Here is a 20,542-nt window from a genome sequence, read left to right as displayed (position 1 = left end):
ATAAATGAACAAACAGGGAAATTATATTCCTCAAGTGATAGGAAAAGCTGACAACTCCATAACAGGGACCATATAATCTGTCAAAACCATCCGTTTTCGTTACTTTTGAACAAAAAGGTATTCAAACTCAAATGCAACTGTAAACTTTGAAACAATGCAAAGACAGGACCATTTCATTGAAGTAGTTTTCATGAATCATAAACACTTACAGCTAAGACTGCGCGAGTCTTCATTGCATTTATTTCATGAATATACACAGTTTTTCAAAAGACAATTTGGTACGGTTGTGGTCTCGTGGTGAAGACAATGAACAGGCATATTGTAGGTTGAGGATTCGAATGCAGCTCATTCTTAGGTCATATGCAGCACAAGGCTGCAGGTTAGCATCAATGGCTGAGGATGCAGTTTTGCCACTGATGCAATGCCCCCTGTGGGTTAGGACAGGAATTTGGAATTTGTTCAGGGTGCTGGCAATAGCTCGCCTACTCTTCGCGAAGGACACCACGGGATCTTTAACGTCCACCAACGAATGCTGGGAGATGGAATCACCCGTTTAACATCCATCTGAGGGACGGCACACACATTGGTGGATCACCCTGCCTGTGAAACACCGGGATGACAGTTTATAGCTAGGCCCGAAGCCAGGCTTGACAGCTTAGTGGCAAGTGTACATAACTTGAGGCCATCCTGTAAGCAAGAAATGCAGCTGAAGGCTTTTGATTCTAAGGCTCTGGAACAGTTAATTTCAAGGGAACTACCCTGTCACTATTGGATTGTGGGTAAAATTCTGTTGGCTGATTAATGGCCTTAAAGGAAGGAAATAATCCACCTGCCCTTTCAGGTGTGGTCTATATGCGATGCTCGTCTAGACTGCAGTTGAACAAAATGCCTCTTTTTGGCAGCTGAGATAAACTACAGAAATTAGACTTGTGAAAACACAGCATCACCCAAAACAAAATAAATATATACAGCGGCTACAAAGTATTCGCACATCTCTTCCCCCACCCCCCCCCCCTCCAAAGTTTTCACATTTTGATGTGATCTGAGCTTATTTTATAATGCTTTCAAATCAAACTTGATATCTGGAGTCTTCGCAAACTACTCCAGAGTGAAAAAGCTACAAGTATTGCAGATAAAACGTGAATAGGTTAGATTAACTGAGAAAAATTAGATGATTCTCAGTTGTACAAGTATTCAACGCCTTTGCCTAATTAACCCGAAATCACTTCAGGAGCAAATTATTTGTTTGAAAGGTTACAAAATAAGTGTAATCGATTTCACCTTTATGTAATCAGTGGTATAACTTAAAAATTAAGCTTCCCCACTTATTTAAGGAGTTTTAAGATGCAACTCACTTGGTCAACCAACAAAGCAAACATGAAGATCAAGGAACTTTCCAAAGAAGTCGGACATAAAGTGGTGGAGAAGCACCGTCCAGGAGAGGGTTACAAGAAGATTTCAAAGTCCCTCATTATCCCTTTGAGTACGGTGAAATCCATTATTAAGAAATGGATGATGTATCATACCACCCAGACTCAATCGAGATCAGGTCGCCCATCCAAACTCAGCAGCGGGGCAAGCAGTAAATTAGTTCGGCAAGCTTGTCCGGATGGGAGGGATAATGGACGGTGCAAAGTACAGGAGAATTCTTGATGAAAACCTGCTCGACTCAGTCATGAATCTGAAACTGGGTAGGGGATTCACATTTCAGCAGGACCAATGATCTGAAGCACAAAGATAAATCCATGTTGGAGTGGCTGAATAAGGAGAAAATAAATGTTCTTCAGTGGCCCAGTCAAAGTCCTGACTTGAACCCAAATGAACATTTATAGTGAGACTTGAAGATTGCAGTCCATCAATGATCCCCATCAAACTTGGCAGAGCAAGAGCAATTTTCCCATGAAGAATGGGCAAAGTTTTCACCACCTCACTGTGCAAAGCTCACAGAGATCTACCCAGAAAAACTCATAACAATCATTGCTGTAAAAGGTGCTTCCACCAAGTGCGTACCTCAGGAACTGAATACTTTTACAACCAGTGAATTTTGATTTGTACATGTTTTCTGACAGGTATTCCTGACATGTAACCTCCTTCAACGACAACAATGTTTAGTTTGATATCTTCAGTTATGAATAAAAAAGTTCATTTGGAAAAATTGTTTCTGCACAATTCATCTAAATGTGGCATTATTGGTAGAGGGTGAATACTTTTGCAGACCACTGTATTCAGAGAAAGATAATCTTTTGTCTAATTAGATGAGAGATGATCTTCGAGTTAAAGGCCTAGCAAGCAAGAGGGCTGGCAAGGGATCGTGCAGTCTGGAAAGCAGCCATTAGGTGAACCACGGCTGACACATGCAAGCATGGAAATGGGATGATGACGATGACGTTTTTGGAATTATAAACCTCATTCAGAATTTTTTTTTTTTTGTATTACAAGTCTGATTGGAACCCTCCCTCCTCCCAACAAACCCCGAAGCCTAAGTGTTCATAAATACAAAGGTAAGTGTAAATTTGAGAATGTTTGGCCAGTCAATAAAAGGCCCAGCATACCCCTTGCTTGTAATGCGGCAGCAAGTGGCAAAAAATATGAGGAGAAGAATTGCAGCTTTGCGTTCCTCACGTGGTCTCGCATGACAGGCAAAAGCCAGCTCCGAGGAAAGTCCAGGGTCTCCCTGTGGGATTCAGCAAAACAGAGCTTAGCCCCAAATTACCAGGAACTGTGCAAATCAGAATTTTAAATGAAGAGCAAATAAATAATGCTGCAGCAAGTAAATACTGCAAGAACACTTCAAATTCCAGCTGATTAAAAGCCAATGTCTCACTCGTTTCCAGAGATGCCCAGAGGAAGAGCTTCCAGAATGAGGTCAGGACCCATGGACCGCACAGCCACTCCAACAACATGCTCCAGGTCTCGGATGTATGCAAAGTTACCACTTTCATGAAGGTCTGCCAAGCTTTGCAAGCACTGAGCACACAGCAGGGAGGATAGGTGAGGGAAAGACGAAGACAAAGACGAAGATGAAGACTTATAAAAACAAACAAGCAAAGCTAATACATCAACCAGATGTGAGAGACGAGTTTTACATCAATTACAAGGATATTCGAAGATATTGGACAAATACATAAGGTATATTAGTGAGGGGGCAAACCTGGAAAAAGTGATTTTTTTTTATAAACCCTGACGGTAGAAGATGGCAACAAGGTGGGAATAATTCCTGGGTACTTGGTGACGACAAAAAAAAGCCAAGTTGCCACTTTGGCAAAGATATTGGGTCATGCTGGCAGCCTTTTTATATATGGGCATGAAGATATGGCAATGTAGTTCCAAAATTGGAGTAAAGACAGGAAAGATATTACATTATAAAAGTGACATTTTCACCTCCTTCTAAATATTGTGCTAAAGAGTTGAATAACCTCTTCAGAATGACTTAAGTTATATATACTAATAAATGTCAGTGCGAGCCGGTGTGTGAGTCTCCCCCATAACGACAAAACCATGAAACCGAGCAGCCTGAAACATTGCATGCATACTAAAGGGAACTCCAAGGGAGTGCAAGAGTGAAAACTGAGTGTTTGAATTAATTAAAAACACCCCTTTTGAAGATAATTAACGGCTATATTTAATTACCCTTTATCAAGGTATTATCCTTGGTCAGCCCTGTATCAGCGAGCTGCTGGGGTCTTACATCACCATTTTGTTCGGCCTATTCAAACATACCTTGCTCTGGAAACACGCTCGACTCTAATGGGCTGTTTAAACGTATATAATCAAAATATTATATCTCATTTGAAAATCAGATCTGATAGACTTAATAAATTATTTTTTTTTAAACAAATTAGCAATTTCATAACTCAGTGCATTTATTTTAGCAAAGCATTTAGCATATGTTTCTTCTCTTCAGACGATTATATTTAATGAAGAAAAGATTAAGGAATGTGAAGAAAATGGAACTTCATTTGGCACAACGCCGTGCTCTCCATCCTGCTTTAACAATCCATGATGACTGAGTCGATAGGTGGTGTCCTTTTTTTCAAAATTACACAAGCAATTTGCTTTTTCCCCATTTTATGTGATTTGCTTTCATGACAAAATATTAATAGAAATACACCAACAGTTTCTGCAATGTATTGATAGTCGGCAGTGGCTGAAAAAGAAGAGGTACGCAGACAGCACACACGGAGGTCAGACTTGGTGGGGTTTGTGTGCTTGCATGTGAGCAGGATGAGGAACGTGTATGGGTTGGGGCATGCATGCAGGCAGGCCTTTGCCAAGTAGACAGCATGGGTTTTCCTTTCCAAATGCTACCGCCCAGTTTTATATAGAACACGGTGATTAAATAATAAAACTTTGCTGTTTGGGTACATTTTATCACCACGGTAATGCCCTGGTACATTTCCTCCTCCTCCCCTCCCCTCGCCTCGCGCTGCCTCCTTCTCCCCTCCCCTCGCGCTGCCTCCTTCTCCCCTCCCCTCGCGCTGCCTCCTTCTCCCCTCCCCTCGCGCTGCCTCCTTCTCCCCTCCCCTCGCGCTGCCTCCTTCTCCCCTCCCCTCGCGCTGCCTCCTTCTCCCCTCTCCTCGCGCTGCCTCCTTCTCCCCTCTCCTCGCGCTGCCTCCTTCTCCCCTCTCCTCGCGCTGCCTCCTTCTCCCCTCTCCTCGCGCTGCCTCCTTCTCCCCTCTCCCTCGCGCTGCCTCCTTCTCCCCTCTCCTCGCGCTGCCTCCTTCTCCCCTCTCCTCGCGCTGCCTCCTTCTCCCCTCTCCTCGCGCTGCCTCCTTCTCCCCTCTCCTCGCGCTGCCTCCTTCTCCCCTCTCCTCGCGCTGCCTCCTTCTCCCCTCTCCCTCGCGCTGCCTCCTTCTCCCCTCTCCTCGCGCTGCCTCCTTCTCCCCTCTCCTCGCGCTGCCTCCTTCTCCCCTCTCCTCGCGCTGCCTCCTTCTCCCCTCTCCTCGCGCTGCCTCCTTCTCCCCTCTCCCTCGCGCTGCCTCCTTCTCCCCTCTCCTCGCGCTGCCTCCTTCTCCCCTCTCCTCGCGCTGCCTCCTTCTCCCCTCTCCTCGCGCTGCCTCCTTCTCCCCTCTCCCTCGCGCTGCCTCCTTCTCCCCTCTCCCTCGCGCTGCCTCCTTCTCCCCTCTCCTCGCGCTGCCTCCTTCTCCCCTCTCCCTCGCGCTGCCTCCTTCTCCCTCTCCTCGCGCTGCCTCCTTCTCCCCTCTCCTCGCGCTGCCTCCTTCTCCCCTCTCCTCGCGCTGCCTCCTTCTCCCCTCTCCTCGCGCTGCCTCCTTCTCCCCTCTCCCTCGCGCTGCCTCCTTCTCCCCTCTCCTCGCGCTGCCTCCTTCTCCCCTCTCCTCGCGCTGCCTCCTTCTCCCCTCTCCTCGCGCTGCCTCCTTCTCCCCTCTCCCTCGCGCTGCCTCCTTCTCCCCTCTCCCTCGCGCTGCCTCCTTCTCCCCTCTCCTCGCGCTGCCTCCTTCTCCCCTCTCCTTGTGCTGTCTCTTTCTCCCCTCTCCTCGCGCTGCCTCCTTCTCCCCTCTCGTCGCGCTGCCTCCTTCTCCCCTCTCCTCGCGCTGCCTCCTTCTCCCCTCTCCCCGCGCTGCCTCCTTCTCCCCTCTCCCCGCGCTGCCTCCTTCTCCCCTCTCCCCGCGCTGCCTCCTTCTCCCCTCTCCCCGCGCTTCCTCCTTCTCCCCTCTCCCCGCGCTGCCTCCTTCTCCCCTCTCCCCGCGCTGCCTCCTTCTCCCCACTCCCCGCGCTGCCTCCTTCTCCCCACTCCCCGCGCTGCCTCCTTCTCCCCTCTCCCCGCGCTGCCTCCTTCTCCCCTCTCCTCGCGCTGCCTCCTTCTCCCCTCTCCTCGCGCTGCCTCCTTCTCCCCTCTCCTCGCGCTGCCTCCTTCTCCCCTCTCCTCGCGCTGCCTCCTTCTCCCCTCTCCTCGCGCTGCCTCCTTCTCCCCTCTCCTCGCGCTGCCTCCTTCTCCCCTCTCCTCGCGCTGCCTCCTTCTCCCCTCTCCTCGCGCTGCCTCCTTCTCCCCTCTCCTCGCGCTGCCTCCTTCTCCCCTCTCCTCGCGCTGCCTCCTTCTCCCCTCTCCTCGCGCTGCCTCCTTCTCCCTCTCTCCTCGCGCTGCCTCCTTCTCCCCTCTCCTCGCGCTGCCTCCTTCTCCGCTCTCCTCGCGCTGCCTCCTTCTCCCCTCTCCTCGCGCTGCCTCCTTCTCCCCTCTCCTCGCGCTGCCTCCTTCTCCCCTCTCCTCGCGCTGCCTCCTTCTCCCCTCTCCTCGCGCTGCCTCCTTCTCCCCTCTCCTCGCGCTGCCTCCTTCTCCCCTCTCCTCGCACTGCCTCCTTCTCCCCTCTCCTCGCACTGCCTCCTTCTCCCCTCTCCTCGCACTGCCTCCTTCTCCCCTCTCCTCCCCCCCATCTTTTTTCTAATCCTTAGAGATACTCCTGGATGTAGATTATAATGGGGTCTGTAGCTGTACTGAACATGAGCAGGAGGCAGAGGGAAGATGTTGACTGGAGCAAATGTTGCATATTTCAAAAGAAGTAAGCTTATGAAGAGTAGCAAGGAGGACATGGACACTCGTCGGGCCACTCATAAGGAACTTTTTAAGTGTGAGGAATCTGCAAAAGAGAGACTGAAGGACTGTGATGAAGAGTATCTTCACACTTTGAACTGTTTCCAGTTTATTGATTTGCAGGAAGAGTCCGACAGATTAATTTGGCATTCAAGTTGCTATTCTGACTTCACCCATCGTCTCCATATCAAGCGCTTGCGGCGTCACTATTCACTATGAAGACAATATCAGTACTTCGTTGTGTGCAGGTCCAAGTGAAGCGACTGATCACGTTTCAGAGGCACAGTCAAAATCTACAAGGAGGTCCTCACATGCGCCGATCGGTTTGGGGAAATGTATGTTCTGCAAAGGTGGAAAAAAAATGCTAAACTCCACAATGTTCAATGATGGACACATCTGATAAGATACTGAAAATGGCCCAGAAAGACCCAGTATTGCACTGCAAACTCACAGGAGTTAATGATCTCATCACTGCAGAAGGGAAGTACTACTTGAAGTGTTACAGTTTTAAAACAGGTCTTCCAAAACAGTCGACCAATCAAGTACAGAGTCTGGCTGACATACACTTCAACGATGCCATAGATGAGTTGACCAAGGGCCTTGCTGGAGTTGAAATAAATTCCCCAGCTACAGTATGGATCAGGTATTGTGAATTTCTGGCAGAACTAGACACTGATCCTGGGAACAGAAGCAACAAATTCAAAGACAAGGTAAAGATTGTTATTGGTGATAAGTTAAAATTTGTGAGGCTAAATCCCTAAATCACCAGGAGTCTCTCATTTGATTCCGTTCAGTACCCATCAATGCTACGGTGCAATCATTCGTCAAAGTGAGCGACACGGTGGAAGGTTCTGACGGTATCCCAGCGACCCACTTGACTCCAGAAGATGATGATCCCGAGATGGAAATTCTGAGCTGGATGCATCGAGTGGCAGTAAAGGTGTGTCCCGATATCACGAACACTCCCAGGCACGATTTTATCGGTGGCTTTGACTTGGAGTGCCTGATGGACGCAGAAAGGGCAGTGCCTGATGGCTTGTTTTTGCTATTACAGCTATTGTGTTCAGATGACAACCATGTTGAAAATAATGATGCCTCGAGTCCTGAGGACAAAATATTTCCACATCAAACTGCGAAGCATTGCTCAGGACATTGTCTCCCATGCTACTGGTAGACAGAACAAAACACCAAAGCAAATGCATCAAGCCTGGGAGAGAACAAAGCCAATTTAGCAAATTTTTGATGTGATGAACTGCTTTCAAATCCTCCAGTTGGCACGAAAGAACTAGTGATTGGTGGTGGCTTCGCTGACATCTCTAAAAGTACCTCGCCCATTGCCCGGGATATTTCAAAGCTCTGCAAACCACGAATAGGCAGAAACAAGGATAATCCTCCATGCTAAGGGTGCACAACTATCGGGATATCAGAAAACAGTCATAGCCAGACATGACACTGTCGGCCTTGTTCTTCTCCTAGCCAGTCATCATGAACTCTCCGAGGAAGTGGATGAAAACTGGCACCTAACGGGAACCAAACAACATAGCTGTCTATCTTGTTCAGTGTGGAGAAGAGGTTCGCTCAAATATCTTGGCATATCACACCATAACTGGATGTGACAATATTAGTCAGTTTGCTGGAATTGGGAAGAGGTAGTCTTGGAAAATAATTCACAAAGATCTGCATTTCCTAGATTATGTGGGTAAAGATTTGAAGCCAGATGAAATGGTTCTTTCAGAAGCAAAAAATTTTGTTTGTAAATTGTATGTTCCTTTAAGAGGTTAGCTGTATCCATGTTGCTGCTATCAAATGTTCCCTGCTTAGAAATACAAAGACTAACCTGGAAAATCTGCCCCCCCTCCCCCACCGGAAAAAAGATGCCTTGATACGGCACATACAAAGAGCTCACGAGCAAACCATGATGTGGAGGCAATGTAGGGTGCTGGAGTCAGAACTACTGCCAACTACAGAGAGCCGTTGGAAAATTAAGGACACCATTCTGCAACAACATTCTTAACTATGAAGGAATCTGTTTCAAATCAGTGTCTCCAGCTTTGTGGCTACACGCAATCAGAAGCTCCTTGTCAGTCTGGAAGATGCAACTGCACAAAACATGGTCTGTGGTACATCCCAAGCTGTGCCTGTGCTGGGTCTTGCCATAATCCAGAGAACATTCTCCAATACATTGAATAATGTGCAACTGTTGCGCACCAATTGTCTCTGTAGGTTTTTATTGGTTGGTTTGATATAAAACAAGACATGCTCTGTTCCCAAACACTTTTGAAGATGTATCAAATGCTTTTGAACATGCCCGTTTATGACATTGTCTCACTCCAAAGGGGACGCGCACGTGCGTGCGTCCGCATCTATATACAGTATTTTTGCTTTAAAAATGGTTCTCTGTGACCGCTCGTCTGATCGATGAGAAACTTTAAACAAAGGAGGGACTCCCCATCAAAAATGTTATATTGATAACTCTGACGTCATCAGTCACATGGTATGGCAGCCATATTGGATTAAATTCTAAAATTTGGCCATCTTTTTCTCTAAAACCACTCAACGAAAAAATTTGAAACTTGGCATATGTCAACTCCCCATGGGGTATATTGAGGGATAATGATGACGTCATTGACGAAGTGGTATTCCAGCCATAATTGGTGGAATTGAAATCTTTATCCAAAAAAAATATATCTGAAACTTCTTACATCTTATCTATAACCGGATGCGAGTGAAGAATTACATTTATGACATAAATAACCCATGCCAAGACACTGTGCGACATAATAGAGTGCATGGACGATACGGGGGTATGAGCCGTAATGGTAGTGTTTTCAGTTAACGATGGTATTTTTGTTCAGAATGACCATGCGAGGTGAGGCTATGCACTCTAGTTATGAATGTTGTTTTAGTATTTGTGTATTATCATGTACTCGTACTTGGTCGTACTGGAAATGAAAGAACTTCAAGACGATGGTTGATATGCTAATAATGATTGATTGGGTTGGCTGCTACAGATTTGATACAGTGGAAGTTATATCCTGTAATTATCAAACGATCTTACATTTGGGTTTGTGGTTTGCAGGAGCGGAAATTTCTGCCTAGATTGGATGCAACTGTACAAAACGCTTTTTTTCCTTTTTTTTGGTATACCTTGTCGAGGCTAGTATGAGAGCTCACACACAATGCACAGCAAGGGGGCATGAGACAAGAGGGGTGGGAGTGGGAAGGACAAAACAATGGGGAACAGAGACATTAGGAGATCTGTGGAAGGGAGAGGGATGGGGTGGGAAACATGGGGTATACAAGATGGATATTACAGGGACTTTCAGGGAGTAAAGCAGGGAATTTGAAGGAGGTGGGTTTGGGGTGGATTAACGGGGGTAAGAGTAGATTAACGGGGGTAAGAGCTTTGAAGAGGACACAACTTGACCTTTAATGATTGAATGCTTTTGAAGTTCTTTGACAATGTTGACATTTCTTTCAAATGTGCTATCCAAACCCAGAATAGAAGAGACACTGGTAGGAGTAGAAAACAGTATGTGCATAATTCATTAAACTCGTTTTCATTTAAATCCACATCACCAATGGAACATTCAGAGGGAAAATTATGGGGTTTTTGGTTTGTTGTTTTTAACATAATTTGACCCTTTTGACCCAAAATATGTTTAAATTTGTAATGTACTTCTTTAATTAATATTGTTACGGATCTGGCAACCGTGTGCATTCAACATACAGGTCCCAAAAGTTAGTTATGCCGTAAAGTACATGTGAGATAGAACCCCTCCTTTTGTCTAGTGGGAGAATCAAAGGTGTGCGTTGTGAGGTTCTTTTAGCTAGGTTATGACATCTAACAAACCACATATCCTCCAACGAAACATCCAACGGTACCATGGCGCTTGCAGCCCTCAGTTCTCGGGCCACCGCGCACCATTGCCTGACGCAGAATTCCGACGATGGTCGAGGCAATTTCACCACGTCCACCTTCCTCAAACATGCGTGGAGGGGAGGGGCGGCTTTCTCTGGGTATGGCCGAAACTCTGCCCAGAAAGGGTGGGCCCGTGGGAACCCTGTCCAATCAAGGCGGACAGTGACGTGTACTTCACCGAACCCCGCCCCGGATGGAGGCTCTTTTGTTGCCTTTCATTCGTTCTAAGGAGATTGCGGAAGAGAGAAGCGCGTCTGAGGGGATTAGAGAAGAAAGGAGCATGTTGGTTGGGTGCGTCATGTCGTGTGGTTGGTGGTTCGTGGTTCATTCGTGGAGTTGGCTGGTGCTATTGCTAGCGTTCGCGGAGCCTTCGTGGGTCCCGTCCGCGACCCTGATCTTCGCCCGGGACTTCGACTGCTCCACACGGGCTCCTCCACGGGCATGAGCCCCGTGCGTGTGACTGTGGGCCGAGCCAGACCACCATTGACAGGTGCCGCACCGTGGAGCACTCCCTACCTCCAGCGTGCAGGTACCCCACCGAACTGTGACCCCCAGCTCATCTCTCCCTCTCTGGCTGCGAGGATCTTTCAATAAATCGTCTGAGTGTGCGTCTGAGTATGTGGGCCCATCTTATAAGTAGAACTGTGTAAGTGTTATTCCATCATTGTAAATTCTTGCCCGTTTATTCCCACATAAGTCTGCTCTGTCTTCTTTATTGTAAATAAATTACTGTAGAAATCTTCCCAGTTCGTTTCCGTCCTTTCTTGCATTGGTCCAGCATGGCTCGGATCTGAGTTTTAGCCGGGTTTTTATACCCGATAATCCGTTCATCCTTGCCGGCACGGCTTTGGCAGTTTCCACTCGACTGCACCCGAACCGGAGTTTGTAGTCGGTAGTTGGAACTCTACCGCAGCTCGTAGAGTGACCCGGTTCGAGCAAGACGTGCCGAGGGCGTGGTTCCCCAGTATTCGAAATCGCGTAGTTAATCAGGTAAATTGGTTCGAGACAAAAAGACCCTACACTTTGCGGTTGCGATATTGGCGTCCACGGTTGGTTCAGCGACCCGCCGCGTGACGGAATTATCCAGAGCGACGGCCTACAATTCCATGGAGTCTGGTGGGAGGCGACGTAATCTCCCTCACCTAGTGGTCGTTCTCGCCACCGCCCCCCGGCCCACAACAGTTTGGTAGTCAGGAGTGGGACCACGAACCCCACGCCTCCACAAGAAATTTACAGGATTCGAACCTGCAACAGTTTGGTGTCGGGAGCGGGGTTCGAATCCCTCCGCCTCCAAAGACAAATTTACGGGATTCGTACAAGGGCTGTGCTTACCCCCCCCCCCCTATTTTCTCTCAAAATTAAGAGCAGGATTTAAATTTTATTTAATTCTCAGTACGGACCATGGCGGACCAAGACGAGCTGGTTCAGGTGGGTTTTGAGAATTCAATGATGAAGGAATCCGTGGCTCAGGACATAGCAATCCCCATGGGATCCACACCCGATCATAGCGGATCGGCTTCATCAGGGCAACCGATAAGGCAGCAGTTTATGGAGTTGGTGGAAATACTAACAAACATTCAAAACCAACAGAGGAGCGATATGCAAAACTTCCGAACAGAAATGAAGGAGTCATGGACCTTTGGCAAAACTAGCTGAGTAGTGATATGAAAAACATGGGCCGGAATTTTGCAAATGGGACCAGTACACCACATGGGGAAATGACCGAGTCGAGGAGGAGTGTGGAGGTTGTTCGGACCGTGATGATGGCGGGCAAGGTCGAGGTGACGAGTGACGCTACAATAGTCATGAGAGAAACCTGTAAGCTCGGACAGGTAGAGACGAAGAGCCAGGAATTGGGCATCATTAAAGAGGGGGACGAATTGCACGAAACTAAAGAGGAGCACACACACATAGAACTGGTAGGAGGCATTGAAGTTGAGCGGGTGGAATGTTTCGAGACCCAATGCGAGGGTCAGGTTAACCTCCCACAGGGACAAGGGGAGACGGTATGCTCCCTCGTGGCAGGCCGTGATGAGGTGAGTTGGGTAAGTCCGTGCGAGGTCGAGCGGGTGCATGCTGAGCTTGGGGGGGTATAGAAACCCTGGGATCTTTTGGGCTAACACAAGCCGCCAATGTGAATGTCCCAGAGTGTGTTAAAACATGTGAGTGGTGCAAATGACATGGCATGTGTGAGTGTATGTGAGGAGATGGGACACGGACTGACCCAGACAGGAGACGTGGGTTGTGTAACAGACGGAGTTATTTTGGAAACCGCGCCGGCTTCGTGGGACATCGCGTGCGAGGTCCGTTCCGCGTTTTGCGAACGGCCCAAGCGCGCACGACTCCGTGATCGGGAGCCAGCGTTGAAACTTCCCGTGATTGGTATGAAACCACCACGTGGACGGCTAAAATGGCGGCAATGGTGTGAATTTGGAAAGCACATGTACAGGGACCGACGTGCTGCAAGCAGTGAGTGGAATTCGCGGGACGCGCCGAGCGGGTCTCGGGGACGACACAGCCGGTTCTGTCTGCGTGGCAAGCTTCGCAGATTGGTTCGTGTGCGAGTGACGTCACCGGGAATCGCGCAGTACGAAGGGCAGGTGAGTAGCGCATGGTGCCTCACATGGTGGGTAGCTCAAAAACGAGTGCCTGGTGCGATATCCGGGGCGACGTTACGCTTTAAATTATCGGCCAACGGAAGGGGACAAGAGAGTTGCAAACCGCCGCCCTGGCGATGCAAGGCCTTGCACAAGTACCTGATCCCCGGCCAGGATGTAGCAAACATCCTCGTTTGGGCAAAGGAGCAATAGTTAGTGGAAGGGTTTAGCATTAGTTAGACCGGCCTCATGGAGCATGAGCAGTTCTCCATGGGGCCCGATGGGACGAGTTAGTGGGAATTTAGTTTAGAATTAGAAATGGAATGAAGACATGGAACTCGTAGTGGGGACGTAGATTAGCTACGTAGAGTTAAAGGGAATGTGCATTTGAGTAAGGGATGACGGGGAGCACGAATTACTTAGGGGGACGTAATTGTTAGAGTGTGTTGTTAAAAAAAAAAGAGAAGAAAGCAACATTATGAGTGAATGTGGGTCAGCGGGCCCGAGTGCGAGTGGAGTGAATGCGGAATGCATGGTGCGAATGAATGATTGGGGGGAGGAGTGGATCCCACCCAAGGCAACCCGGGGTTTGTGTAATGTTCGTTAGTGGGTTAGTTAAATTAACCAAAACGGATGTCGGTTTGTTGTTGGTGTGAACGAAGGCACGAAACCTGTTGAAGGGTGCAGGAGTCTATTGACCGGCTGGGAGCGTGGCTGTTGAAATGTGCACACTGAGTAGAGGGCCCCCCGGCTACCGAAGTAGTCGGCCAGAGTAGGCCATGGGTCCAAGGGACAGAGTTCGTGTAATGGGCACGGGCAGCCCATGGAAACGGGACCCGGAGCACCAAAATGGCACGTGGGCATCGATGGGGAAGATGCCAGGAAAGGCATCCCGCACGTTCATATGGAGTAGGTAGGCTCGGGGACAGCCTCGGCAAATCGGGGGTGCCCAAGTTCAAGTTCGGCAGATAGGTATCCCTGCCAATGGAGCCACGCTGCCCAGCCACGAAAATTGTGCAAGAGCACGAGTGAAAATTTGCAGGCCAGGCCCAAATTAATAACGAACACCAACATAGGCGACGGGAATCATGGTTTCTAGAACCGATAGTTAAAGACAGGCATGTTGAAAAGCCCCGGGGAGAGATTAACGTGAATAAAATGGTAGGGTCGATAGGAAACGTGTACCCCTTCACACCATCCATCCCTTCGCTGTTCGTAGGCCGCTGGACTCACCTTTGAAAGTTGCTGAAATCTGTGGGAGCTATTCTGAGGCTGCATTGGGCCTCGAGACAGATTCACTAGTCTCTTACTCAGTCCCCTAAAAAGGGATCTTAGGGATTGGGCATAGACAGTCAGGACAGGTGAGCCGAACAAAGGCAATAAGGGGCTCGGGACACACATAATTATAAAAATAAAATAAAAACAATTAAATAAACAGTCTAAATTTTGCTGTTTTGTTTTTTTGTTGCAAGCTAATGGGGGTGCGTATGGACAAGGACAGGCATAAGCGATAGGTTGGGGGGAGACCGTAGGGTAAGTCCGAGCCCGTTTTCAGACAGGCAGGCGCCACCACTCTCCCTCCACAACCACACAAGACCAGAGCGAGGCCGGCCAGCTTCGTGCGCCGACCTCCTGTTATACTGTATCTTGCCTGGTCTGCGTTTGCCAAGCCATGCTTTGCCTTGCCTCCATACCCGTCCCTGCCTTTGCTTGCATTCCCACGTCACAACCTTCACCATGTGCTCTAGGACCATCGCTGAAAGTGTTTTGCAAGGACTGCCCTGCAGGCAGCCGCATTGCCTGGGACTGTATTTGAGCAGCCCGGATACCTCCTTGTTGCAGGAAGGCCAGTTCAAATGGACCGGGGACTGCACTGAGCAGCCCGGAACTCTTGTTGCATAAAGGCCAGTTCAAATGGCCTGTGAAACGGCGTATGGACTGCCGTGTTAGGGTGAGTTGACTCCAGCAGCCGAAAAAAAGAACAATTCAATGACAAACAAGGAACCTTTTTTGAAGGCCCTAAAGACGTCTGACCATCAATACCTGCTGTGCACTCACCCACAAATGTTAACTTTGCTGGGTTTTCTCTCCTCAAATCACAGGTCCTGGGCCATGGGTCATGTCAATATTAGGAATGTACATAATTTTAACCCACCTCTTGTTTGTTTAGTGGCGGCAATGTAGTTAAGTTGTCCGAGTGAGTCAGTTTAGTTACGCAACGCATGAGGTTATTTATTTTTGGGATATGTATTCCAAATGTCGCACTCAGGGATCCGTGGGTAAAACGTACTAGGGGAAAACCTACACCTGCATGGCACACGAAAATTAACGACTTGGGTTGAGCCTATTAAAGGGGGGGGGGGATAGTGTTACGGATCTGGAAACCATGTGCATTAAACATACAGGTCCCAAAAGTTAGTTATGCCGTTAAGTACATGTGAGATAGAACCCCTCCTTTTGTCTAGTGGGAGAATCAAAGGTGTGCGTTGTGAGGTTCTTTTAGCTAGGTTATGACATCTAACAAACCACATATCCTCCAACGAAACATCCAACGGTACCATGGCGCTTGCAGCCCTCGGTTCACGGGCCACCGAGCACCATTGCCTGAGGCGGAATTCCAACGATGGTCGAGGCAGTTGCACCACGTCCACCTTCCTCAAACACGCGTGGAGGGGAGGGGCAGATTTCTCCGGGTATGGGCGAAACCCCGCCCAAAAAGGGTGGGCCCGTGGAAACCCTGTACAATCAAGGGAGACAGTGACGTGTGCTTCACCGAGCCCCGCCCTGGACGGAGGCTCTTTTGTTGCCTTTCGTTCAATCTGAGGAGATTGGGGAAGAGAGGAGCGTGTCTGAGGGGATTAGAGAAGAAAGGAGCACGTTGGTTGGGTGCGTCGTGTCGTGTTGTTGGTGGTTGGTGGTTGGTGGCTCGTTTGTGGAGTTGGCGGGTGCTTTTGCTGGCGTTCGTGGAGCCTTTGTGGGTCACGTCCGCGACCCTGATCTCCGCCCGGGGACTCCGACTGCTCCACGCGGGCTCCTCCACGGGCACAAGCCCCGCGCGTGTGACTGTGGGCAGAGCCGGACCACCATTGACAGGTGCTGCACCGTGGAGCACTCCCAACCTCCAGCGTGCAGGTACCCCGCCGAACTGCGACCCCCAGCTCGTCTCTCCCTCTCTGGCTACGGGGATCTTTCAATAAATCGTCCGAGTGTGGACTATTTAAACCATTTAATTATAAAATATTATACACATACGCCATAACCATTCTATTTCTATCTGTAATATGTATATATACAAACCACCACCACCATTTTTTTTATTTCCCACCACCATTTTTATTTTTCACCAGCAACATGTATTTCCTTCATCGCACATCCTATTCCCGTTTATGAAATAACTGAAGTAGCTCAATAATTTTAGTGGAGTGCTCGAGGATAAACAATATTTGATGTCTTCCCCTCTTGCGCCAATATGTATAATTACATGTTTGCAATTACTAATTACAAAAACATACAGTGGCTCTGTGAAAGAACAATCCTGGCTCCACTTAATGAAACAGTCCGTGCAATAAACCATCAGTTATTACAAGTTGTTCCAGGCGAACAACATAGTCACAAGTCTATTGACACCACACTGGATACTGAGCAAGCCATACATTATCCCACAGAATTTCTAAACTCATTGGAATTACCAGGATTGCCTCCGTACAATCTGTCGTTAAAAGTTGGATGCCCTATTATGTTATTACGTAATCTAGATGCACCAAAACTTTGCAACGGAAATAAACTGATTGTGAAAAGACTACTACCACATGTAATTGAGGCCACTATCATGACAGGATGTGCGAAAGGAGAAGATGTATTCATTCCATGAATTCCACTCATTCCATCAAATTCAACGATTGAATTTAAGAGACTACAATTTCCTGTATGCCTGTGCTTTGCGATGTCTATCAATAAGGCACAAGGACAGTCATTGAAAGTAGCAGGGCTGGAATTATCCACTCCTTGCTTTTCCCATCATCAGCTATATGTGGGATGCTCCAGAGTGGGATCATCGGAGGCTTTATACATATTGGCCTCAGAGGGGAAGACATCAAATATTGTTTATCCTCGAGCACTCCACTAAAATTATTGAGCTACTTCAGTTATTTCATAAACGGGAATAGGATGTGCGATGAAGGAAATACATGTTGCTGGTGAAAAATAAAAATGGTGGTGGGAAATAATAAAAATGGTGGTGGTGGTTTGTATATATACATATTACAGATATAAATAGAATGGTGATGGCGTATGGCGTATGTGTATAATATTTTATAATTAAATGGTTATGGGCTATGTAGATATTTTATAGAATGGTTATGGGCATAGGTACGTTGTAACTTCGTATACATAATATAACAATTTTTTATCAGGATAACAGACGTAAATAAATCAAATACGCTGGGCCAGGCTGGGTTATGCCCGACGTATAAATTAAGTCGCAAATGATGACATGAAACCAGCCTCACATTGTTGAGGAATTATGGTTTTTATCTGATGCGGCAATAAATCTTAACATTTTTGAACTCGAGTCTTCTGCATATAAAACATGGCGGGGAAAATATAATATTATAGTGGTGATGGAAAAAAATAATAATGGTGGCAGCCTCTACAATTTTACAATTAACTGTGACATATACTCCTTCAGACCCGCCGTCATCCACGGGATTCCTGTGCGGAGCATGGGTATCCCTGCTAGTTTAAACTATTTGTCAAAGTGGTAGCATGGTTTTTTTCATGCAGCATAGCTTTCACGGAGCAAAGTTATGATTGTGTATTGCTTCTACGCAGAGGGTTTAACCAACCCAATTTCTGGAGCCTTTTCTCAGATCTGCCTCTATCCTATATGGGAAATGAACTGGAGTTTCCAGCATCGCAAGAACTACCTCTCACTCCATTTTTTTTTTTGAAAAAAAAAAAAATCAAATGTTAGTTTGCACTGAAATTCAAGCAGATATCATGGAAAAGTGTAAAAATTAAATTACATTTTTTTAAAAGACGATGACGACAGATTCACGATATACACAGTAAAGTACCCTCTTGTAAACCTCACAAACCTTGTGAGCAAGTTGTGCCCCAGACCTGCCAAGAGCTTGGAACAATATCTCAATCAGCTTGAGAACCTGGCCCCAACTGCCATGAAAACGATAGCAAAGGCCATCCTCCAACACCCTACCAACAAAAAAAAACAATGAATGTCAAAAAAAATAGAAATCAGCTGGGGATGAAGGTTAAAATGCCTTCACACACCTAAAGGAGAAATGCACAGTCCAAATACAAAACTTGTCCCTCGGTCTTGAGGTCCAAAAGCCATGCACTCTGACCTGCACAGCTTGTGTACTGGGGTGATGGTTCCAGGCCGGCTTTGCCCTATCATCCCTTGAACAACCTCCTTATGGGCGAGGAAGCATTCCCGCAACACCACCTGGCATGTAGGACAGGATAAAGAGTTTGGTATAAGATTGTTCATGTTTCAATATATTTTCTGCTTTTAATCAAAGACGGGGAACAATGATGGTGCAAGAACGAACACACCTGTAAGGTGTTAGCTATACCATTCACTAGTTTGACTCTATCCGTGGCCAGGCCTTGCATGGATGTGGTGAACAGCCGTGGCAGATGGGCCAGGCCGAGTGCAACATCTAACCTGGCAAAAGGATAGACATACCAAGTTTTAAACCAAAACAACATCAATGGAGTTGCTGACTAAAGGGGATGAGAATTCCAGAAATTGGAACAATTCCAAAAATAACGAGAAAATCGAATTTTTTTGTGAAAGCATCGATGGATATGCCTCCACCCTCATTACATATCAACCCACTGTTATGTTTGATCTCAATTAAAGAGCACATGAAAAATTAAAGATCAGATAATAGTGGGGGGCGGAGAGAGAGAGAGAGAGAGAGAGAGATATATATATATATATATATATATATATATATATATATATATATATATATATATATATATATATATATATATATATATATATACATATACACACACACATATAGAGAAAAAAAAGTAGAAGAGAGACATCAAATACTTCAACCTCAAGTTATGGTCTGCAAAACAGATTTCAATTAAAGGATGCATGACCTTTGATCTTTAAACCCAAAATCAAATCAGGTCATCTTTATTCCACAGCTCATACTTGAAGTAAGTTTGGTTAAAATCCCTTCAGTGGTTCACAAGTTGCCATGGGAACAAAAAAAACCCATGAAAAACATTTTTAAAAAACACAACGCCACTGGCCTTCAACTGCAGAGGCATAAAATGCAATAATTACATTACAATTACAGTGGAAAGATAGCATCACTGATAAGGCAAGGCTGGAATAGCGAGCTCACACCTGCTGAGGTTAGTGTGGGCACGTTCCATAACAGCAAACCAGGCAAGCGTCGCCTGTGTGTCGCTCTCCGCCGGCAAGAAGTCATACAATGCCTGGGGTTATAAATCACAAGGCTAAGTCACAACATGGCATGGCAAGTGAAACATCTACAAGAACCACGAGCAAGTTTGCTTTTGCTCTGTATTTTTAAACAAGACAGAAAAGTTTTATCATTAAGAGTAAAATGAAGGCAAAGCATTTTTACAATCGGGAAGGAATTATAAAAGCATGTACATTGAATTTGAACACGAGGAAAGTGCGAAACAGGTCATGGTGTGTTATGAAGCCACAAACGAATAAGATCGTCTTTGCACAGAGTTGTTGTTGTTGAGGAAAAAGGTTTCCTCAACACCTATAAACCCCAAAAAGACGATTTAGATGTATAATTACGGATTACTTCTTCCAAAAGAATGGGTCTGCAGCCCAAAGGTCCTTTGTGCCATTACATCTACTCTCTCTCGTCTGTTGCTCCATTCCTTCCCTTTCAGCTCAGTTTTGACCATGCCCTTCTCTGACACACATGTTCCTCCAGTGATCTTCTCCTTGTCAAGTAAACTTCCATAAACCAGACTTCATACTCACCTCCACTCCTTTGTTCCTATTTCCTCCTGCCTTTGGACCAATTCGTATGTCATTTAAATTTCAATCTTCCCTCCAGTACGACAAAGCAGAAGCCCAATACAGTCTCATATCCTCATTATCGTCCGTTTATATCCTCATCAACTCATCAAAACCAACCCCTTTCACACTGACCTGCCAGTTACTTGCTGTCAGCAGATTATCCCTGCTAAAATGCATGTAAGTGATAGTCTGAGAGTCGGTCATGTCCAAATGCTTGAAGAATTGGGTGCGGGCACGTGCGTACTACAGTTATGCCTCAAAGGAGAAGAGCAACGCTGCACAGTTGTCTGTATGTGGTGCAAAGCGTGGCTGCTGAGACTTGTGTACATGATGCAGTCTGGTGTGATGTCTCACCCCAATAATTTGCGCATTGCGTTGGGGGGAGAGACGACAGGATGGTGGTCGGGCTCCAAACAGGCTGTGAA

At 46.9% G+C, this 20,542-nt stretch overlaps 1 protein-coding gene across 1 annotated transcript in view; it reads right to left on the bottom strand.

The window, feature by feature from the left end:
* RRP12 (ribosomal RNA processing 12 homolog) overlaps positions 1–20,542 on the bottom strand; it is a 94,939-nt gene that overhangs the window by 35,990 nt on the left and 38,407 nt on the right. Inside the window, exons 9-15 of the mRNA XM_085897968.1 lie at positions 20,472–20,542; positions 19,458–19,549; positions 18,641–18,752; positions 18,430–18,530; positions 18,163–18,277; positions 2,825–2,967; positions 2,553–2,674 (exon numbers count right to left, since the gene is read on the bottom strand). The exon at positions 20,472–20,542 is cut by the window's right edge and continues 28 nt beyond it. Coding sequence (XP_085754094.1) covers positions 2,553–2,674; positions 2,825–2,967; positions 18,163–18,277; positions 18,430–18,530; positions 18,641–18,752; positions 19,458–19,549; positions 20,472–20,542 — 756 coding nt within the window. The remainder of the gene's footprint in view (positions 1–2,552; positions 2,675–2,824; positions 2,968–18,162; positions 18,278–18,429; positions 18,531–18,640; positions 18,753–19,457; positions 19,550–20,471) is intronic.

Source organism: Eptatretus burgeri, chromosome 10 (genome assembly GCF_056783735.1).
Source record: "Eptatretus burgeri isolate ZD-2024b chromosome 10, Ebu_testis_v1, whole genome shotgun sequence".
Lineage (NCBI taxonomy): Eukaryota > Metazoa > Chordata > Myxini > Myxiniformes > Myxinidae > Eptatretus > Eptatretus burgeri.
The sequence above is the reverse complement of the archived record's forward strand: the minus strand, read 5'-3'. Positions and strand labels throughout refer to the sequence as shown.